Source organism: Morchella importuna (genome assembly GCF_003444635.1).
Source record: "Morchella importuna strain M04M26 chromosome Unknown Morimp01GS012, whole genome shotgun sequence".
In the NCBI taxonomy this organism is placed as follows: Eukaryota; Fungi; Ascomycota; class Pezizomycetes; order Pezizales; family Morchellaceae; genus Morchella; species Morchella importuna.
This window is the reverse complement of record NW_025763409.1, coordinates 652,009-659,441: the sequence shown is the minus strand read 5'-3', so window position 1 is coordinate 659,441 and position 7,433 is coordinate 652,009. Positions and strand designations below refer to the sequence as shown.

At 51.9% G+C, this 7,433-nt stretch overlaps 2 protein-coding genes across 2 annotated transcripts; one reads left to right on the top strand and one right to left on the bottom strand.

Annotated features, from left to right (window-relative positions):
- LAJ45_04836 (uncharacterized protein) lies at positions 1–2,472 on the bottom strand (the record flags this gene model as incomplete). The annotated part of the gene is made up of 2 exons (XM_046114412.1): positions 1–2,400; positions 2,470–2,472. The coding sequence occupies 2 exons, from the start codon at positions 2,470–2,472 to the stop codon at positions 1–3; spliced, it is 2,403 nt and encodes an 800-aa protein (XP_045972438.1).
- Positions 2,473–3,286: 814 nt separating this feature from the next.
- On the top strand, positions 3,287–6,643 carry LAJ45_04835 (uncharacterized protein; the record flags this gene model as incomplete). The annotated part of the gene is made up of 3 exons (XM_046114411.1): positions 3,287–4,095; positions 4,219–6,219; positions 6,424–6,643. The coding sequence occupies 3 exons, from the start codon at positions 3,287–3,289 to the stop codon at positions 6,641–6,643; spliced, it is 3,030 nt and encodes a 1,009-aa protein (XP_045972437.1).
- Between the last annotated feature and the right edge of the window lie 790 nt (positions 6,644–7,433).

Here is a 7,433-nt window from a genome sequence, read left to right as displayed (position 1 = left end):
CTAATGATGCCCACCACCATCACCACCATCACTACCACCACCATCACCACCGCCTCCAGCTGGCCCACCACCACCATCACCACCGCCTCCAGCTGGTCCTCCACCACCACCGCCGCCCGGAGGAGGAGGAGGTCCGCCCGGAGGCGGTGGAGGTCCTAGACCACCACCACCACCACCACCACCACCACCACCACCACCACCACCACCACCACCACCACCACCACCACCACCACCACCTCCACCACCTCCACCACCACCACCACCACCACCACCACCTCCACCACCACCTCCAGCACCAGCAGCCGCGAGTGCGTCAGCAGCTCTCTTGGCTGCTATCCCGGCAGGTGTCCAGATCGTCCCCTGTAAGAAGTTTGGGTCAGCAACCCCGACACCCAAAGGATACTTCCTAAGGTATTTGGGGTCTAAATCGTCGATAGCATCCTGCTGTCTATCGCGACGCCTAACAAGAGTCTGAATTAGCCTTTGATTACTGGAATCAGTTCTAGGCATATATACCCTCAGTCCTTTGGCATTTATCCGGTGCTTTCCCTCCTCGTAATCCGAATCCTCTGCAGGAATATCGATCATGCTATAATCATCTTCCTCAACGTGAGGGAAAGCCGGGTTCAACAGGGGGGATTCCGCACCACCCAGGTTAGCACCCGCGCCTGCTCTGTGGAGGACCGCCAATATCCTCCGAGGCCTGGCATTGCTGTTCTTCAACCAACCTTCGAGCTCCTCTGAATCGGTAATTTGTACCTCCACCGGCCGAACGGGAGGAACAGCTGCCGGGGGGACATTCTCAATTGCCCCCCAGATAGTCCTGACTGCTCTGCCGGGTGCGGTGTGCTTCAGGATCAAGTTGCATAGCTCGGGGAAAGTTATCTTGGTCAAAATTCCGATGAACGAAGGTTCGTTCAGGGGATCATTCCAGTCATAAGTAGGTGGTGGGACGAGCATAAAGAATGCCCCTAGAGCATCGGGGTCCACCACGGTAACCATTATGGAAGGTCGCACGAGTTCCGGAGGTACTGCACGCTCTTTCCCTTTGCGAGAGCGTCTTCCGGCTGCCTGACCACCGCCGTCATCATCATCATCACTATCACCGGCAGCCTCTTTGAACTGACGGTCTCCCTGTCCCCTTGATAACCTATCCTTCATACCAACATCTGCGATGAGCCACTGTAGAGCACTCGCCAGTGCTCTACGGGCATCGGAGTCACCCCCAGTCCAAATTGGCAGAAAACCGTTGAGGGAGGGCAAGTTCATCAAGTAAAGGCATAGGGCATTGAACGCAGCCATACCGGACGTGCTTTTATTGACCCAACCCACATTTTGCATTTCCGCCTTTAGGCTGTTGCGGATGCTGGTGTACACTTTAGGTAGGTTGAGTAGACCTAAAGTCATCTTCGCTTTGCTTGCTTGAGTCATCTTGAATGCGGTCGAGCTCGGGGATGTCTCTTGAATACTCGGGGATGTCTCTTGAACACTCGGGGATGTCTCTTGGACAATCGGCGATGGCTCGGGTCTAATTCGTCTCTGTCGTACTGGTGAGGGGTGGTCTATTAGTTCGGACGGGCTTGCACTAGAAAATAACCGAGAGGGGCGTCGGGGCTTGAATGTAGGGGTCTCCGGTGTAAGAACCTTCGGTGGAGCACTGACGGGTGCTGGTGAGGGAGTAGTAGAGCCTGCTGGGCCTGTTGAGCGGCCTGTTGCTGGGCCTGTTGAGCGGACTGCACTAGACTTGGACCGAGTGAGAACTTGACTTGGGACTATGGTCTCCCGGGCAACGTTCTTTTGTGGAGCACTAGCGGGTGCTGGTGGGGTAGCACTAACCCTAAGTACGGTCGTCCGTACAAGGGCCTCTGGTGAAGCACTGCTGCGTGCTGAGGAAGCAGTGGAGACTGCTGCTAGTGGGCCTGTTGCTGGACCTGTTGCTGGGTCTTGATCGTCACTTATGTATGGTTCAGAGGGTTCGGAACTAAAGTCGGGAAAGGAGTCGGAATCAGTTAGGGTTGCTCCCCAGTTACTCAGGAAGATCCCTTCAGTGTCCGATGGAGCTAGGTTAGTATTTGGCGGAGTCCGGGTTTCAGTCCGGATTGGTGGAGGTACAGGGTTTTGTTTTCGGCTCTTGTTGATCGGGGTGAACCCGGAAAGCACTGGCGACTGCTTAGGGGGTGTTTCTGGTATCTCCTCCAGGATAGGCTTGACAGTTTTGCGGGACGATTTGCGACCTGAGGAAGTTCGGTGTTTCTTATGTTTTCGGGACGATTTGTGTTTCTTGGTTTTTCGGTGGGTCTTTTCGTTATCGTCTTCGTCTATGTCATGCAAGCGCTTCTTATTGGGAAGTTGATTTGTGTTCTGTGAGCTACCGGGAGTGCTCTGAGCGGTGTTTGGAGTCTGATAATGTTAATGTATCACTGTGGTGAGTATGGTTCTAAAATTAATTGGATTAGGAGAGAGAAATACCATCTTATTTATAAAGATTGCAAAGGTTAAATCGCTTGAAAACGGAGGAACTTGAAGGATGAGATTTCAACAGGTAATGTTGAAAGCAATGGAAAACTTGAAGTGATAGGTAGAGGAGAACTTGAAGGTGGTTAGGAACTTCTCACGAACTTGAAGGAAGGGAGGGGTGCTCTTATACCGAGTACGATCAGCTTTTTTCTTGAGCTTATCACGCTTCCGAGAGCACCCACGAATGCTCTAGAAGCACTCGAGGGTGCTCGTACTCAATGTTTGCTTCAATATATGACGTTGATCTAAATGCTCCAGGCGCACTCGGGGATGCTCTGACGGTACCAATGGTGACGTCGATAACATTCTGGTGTTGGGGTTGATGCTTGTGTTCTTGTTGGTGTTGGTACTCTGTCCTCTAGGAAGCTGATTCGGAGAGAATGTATTCTTTGAGCTCGTAGTCGATATTAGTGTTGAATTTGGCGCTGAGAACACTGTCTCGATCTGAAGAGACTCCGCGAGTGCTCAGGGAGAGAGTGCAGATGCTCAGGGCGATAGAATCTAGCATAACTGGCCGCCTGATTGGGGTGGTGGGTGATTCTTCGTGTTGGTGTTGATGTTTGTATTAGGTTGGTGATGTATGACATCAGACTCGTATTGAAAATCAGCCTTGCCGACCGGGGTGCAGGTGAGAGGAGCCTCATTGGCTGACAAATCAAATCATTCGAGCACTCTGCAGCAGCACCTGCAGGAAAGAGCCTCCTCGGCCTTGGCAGAAACCAAATTTTTAGAGCACTCAGGAGTGCTTTGCTAGCATCATGAGACTTCAATGAAATCGTCTTGCCCCTTTTGCAGCAAGCGGTACAGCTCCCCCGCGAACTTCGATAAACATCTTCGAACTACACATCCATTTGAAGCAGATGAATGGCTGGGAAACCAATTTTTACTCCTGGAGCGCGATCAAGAGGCACCCGATGACACTCACGACAGCCCGGAAGGCATTCACGATTCCTATTCAGATGCCCATGACGACTCGGATAGTTCGGAGAGCAACAGTATCAATTATCATGACCAAGATCCCGATAATAATTCAGATCTGGAATCCGAATCATATTTTATGATGGAAGAGACAGATGGAGATGCAAATAGGCATGAGGCAGCGACAACGATTTACGAGGGTGCTGGGGAGCGTCTCTACCGCTCGGAGGACTACGACGAATGCTCACAAAACCTTCTCCGATACCCGTGGCACCCATTCAACTCAGCATACGAGTTTAGAATGGCACGTTATTTCATACTGTCGAAGGCCTCACAAGGAAATATCGACAGTTTCTTTCTACACGCTCCGTCAAGCAGTGGCGAATGCTCCTACAGGACTGGGCGAGGTTTTATAAAGAGGTTGGACGAAATGAATGACATATTGGGAAAGGCGAGCTGGCATCCTTCGGAGGTGGATATTGGGGGAGAGAAAATCCCTTACTATTACCGGGATCCAATGGTAATTGTGCGATATCTTCTAGGCCAACGGGCCTTTCGGGAGTCATTGGTGTACGCGCCAGTGGTAGAGCATAATGAATCTGGCGAGAGAATGTACGGGGAAATGCATACGGGAGATTGGTGGTGGGAGACGCAGGTCTGGTAAGCCTCACAAGTGCTCTAGAGGCAGTCGCTAATGCTTTCTGGACAGAATAACTTACCGGAGGGGTCGACTGTGGTACCAATTATATGCGCGTCAGATGGCACACATTTGACAAATTTTAGTGGGGACAAGAAAGCCTGGCCAATCTATCTTACCATCGGGAACATCAAGTCATCGGTCCGGAGCAAGCCCACCGGGCATTCGTTAATTCTCCTATGGCTACTGCCAGTCCCACCTAAGCTCGGGAAGAACTCACTCGCTAATTCCGCTTTACGACGTCAGAGTCAAATGGCGCTGCATCGCGCCCTTGGGGAGATCTTTCAGAGCATTCGGGAGTGCTCTCAGGAAGGCGAGCTAATCGTATGCGCCGACGGGTACGAACATCTATGCTTTCCGGTGTTGTTGGGTTGGATCGCTGATCAACCTGAGCATTCAAACTTACAAAATATTAGTACTAGCTCTTGTCCAAGATGCGAGGTGGAATTCCACAGTTTTGGGAGCACTCGCCGGAGCCCTACGCGCGATCACGAGGATTACCGGGAGAGGGTAAAGCTATTCAGGGAGAACCCGGGAAACCTGGGACCGGTGGAATACCTTGTCGCGAGATCAGTAAAGACACTCTTCAATGCTTTCTGGGGTATGCCGAGGGTTAATCCATACGATCTCAACAAACCGGACATTCTGCACAATATCTACCTAGGGATGTTGAAGCACATGATGGAGTGGGTTCAGGCTTTCTTGAAGAAGCACAATCGATTGGAGGAATTTGACAAGGCTTGGGCCTCGATTGCGCCTTACCCTGGACTGGCAGTACCGAACAAGGCATATCGTGCCACAACCCAATGGCAAGGGAAGGAGATGAGAAATCTGGGGCGGGTCGTTCTTGGAGCACTCGCGGCTGCTTTGAGAAACCCGGGGGTGGCTGTCAGGGGCGACTTCGCAAAGGCATTGAAATGTGTACGAGGCTTAATCGACTTCCACTTAATGGCGCAGTATGGGAGTCATACGACGAGCACACTGAATTATATGGAGAGCTATCTCGAGGATTTCCATAAGCACAAGGATATCTTTTTAGAATTCCGGGCGTACAAGAGGACGGTTAAGGATGCGAGAGATCGGACAAAAGCTGTGAAGACCTCGGGCTCCCAGAGCGCTCAGCAAGGTTGGGAGGAGATTCGCGAGATACGGGAAAGGTCTCACTTCAACTTCATCAAATTGCACGTGTTAACGCACTATCGGGAACATGTCGAGCGCTTTGGGAGCATTCCCCAGTACTCCACCGACATCAGCGAACTCGCCCATGTACGTCAGATAAAAGAGGCATACGGAGCATCCAACAAGGTCGATGCTGCAACGCAGATACTGGACTATGGGGGGCGGCGGTTGGCGTTAGAGATTCGAATGCTGAATCTGAAAGACATTGTTGGAGGTCCTGAGAGCACTGACGACATCCTTTGGAGCCATCGAGATAACCTGAAGGAGTTACTTGAGATTTTTAAAATCGAAGACCGGAAAAAAACACCAAATGAACGATCCATAGTAGAAGGCCGACTGCCTCTAAGGCGTCTTTGCAACCCCTCCACGAAATCGGAAAGACTTTTCAATATTGCGGATGGACTGCAAATAAGCCATACCACGTTATATCGCCTGATAAAGGAGTATGCAGAGGATTCGGGATGCTCTCAAAGCTTTGCCGGAAGCCCTGAGAGCACTTTAGAGCGCCGGGTGGAGATGTTCACATGTTTGCAGGTTCCGATACCAATCTTCCAAAGACCTGAGGTGTACGAGGTTCACAATATCAGGTGTACGGGAAACGCGGCTTTTAGGAAAGGGAAAATAAGAAAGGATTGGGTATGGGTGTCGGTAGCGTCCTCAGAGGAGTGGGGAGTGTTTCGGGGACGCTTACCAGGACGTGTCGAGGCTTTGTTCAAGCTGCGGGACAGTGGGGGGCGAGCACATAGACTATGTATAGTGGAGCTACTCGAGGCAAAGGATCGTGGTATCGCTGATAGCTCACATGGGCTCCTGAAGGTTTGTAGGAGGAGGAGGAAGAGGATGTGGGTCGTTAATATTCGGAGTATATTGGGAATGGCTCATTTGTTTGAGGTGGAGACTGGTAATTGGTTGGTAAATACTAGGATAGACTTGCGTACGTGGAATGAATTTAGTTGAATACTTGTAAAGCCGTGAGGGCATTCTTGAGTGCTCTAGGAACGTTAGACCCAATTGGACTCTCTAATTCAAAATTCGTGTCGTTCTGCTATGCATGCGGATTGGAAGAAGGAGGTAAAGTTTCGGCCGCTCAGTATCTGAGTCTGGCTATCCAGCAAGCTCGCTCCAGGAGGTCAATGCCAGTCCATGTTTGCTGCTTATGCATGGACATTGAGCTTTTCAGACGAGCCGTACCATGGCCTCAACCTCAAGGCTAATTATGCCTTTCACGAATCGACAGAAACATACACGTCCGTCAAAGGTTGGGTAGTCGTCACCAGTATACAGGACAGTGCTCGTATCAGTATCCCGCGACTGACCGTACAGCGGCGTTGAGGATACCCACGTTAGATATCTTTTGAGGGACTGGTGCGGCCTTTCCTATCCTTTGAGGACGGTGTATCAATCCAAAGGAGCCCAAGTGAGGGTTGCCTCACCTTGAGTGGGTATGACGAATGCCTCAGCTCTGTGAGCACTGGTGAGTGCTCTGGGAGCACTCGCGGAAGCCCTCGCGGGAGCGTTCGCGGGAGCGTTCACGGGAGCATTCGCGGGAGCATTCGCGGTGCCGTGAGAGCATTCGCGGTGCCGTGAGAGCATTCGCCGTGCTGTGAGAGCATTCGTCGTGCCGTGAGAGCATTCAAGAAAACTGTGAGAGCATTGGGAAGTGCTCGCGTGTACTACTGACGTAATCAAAAGAAGCAAAGGTTCCTAGGTGCTGTGGGCGGAGTCACTCCATCCTAGCGTCTCCGGAGGGGGAGGGAATCTCATGGCGGCCCAGGCGACCAGAGCATTGGCGAGTGCCCTCCGGACGTGAGCCATATCTCCAGGCGGTCCCAGAGAGTGGGACGGTCCTGCGGCGGAGCCTGGCGCGAAGGTTGTACTCTGGCGGTGCCGGACGCGCTGGGCGCTCGTGGCGCAGAATGCTCGCCAGGACGTAGGGGCTGCGCCCTGGGTAATAGGCGAGCTTGCTGATGTGAGTCCCAATATCTTCGACTTCCTATTCTTCCTCCCCTTTGATTTCAACTAGAGGGGGCGGCAACTGTTGTTGCCCAGGTAGGGGATTGCCTGCTTCAGGTGACAATAATGAGACATGAAATACTGGATATAGTTTCATCAGCCGGCGGAG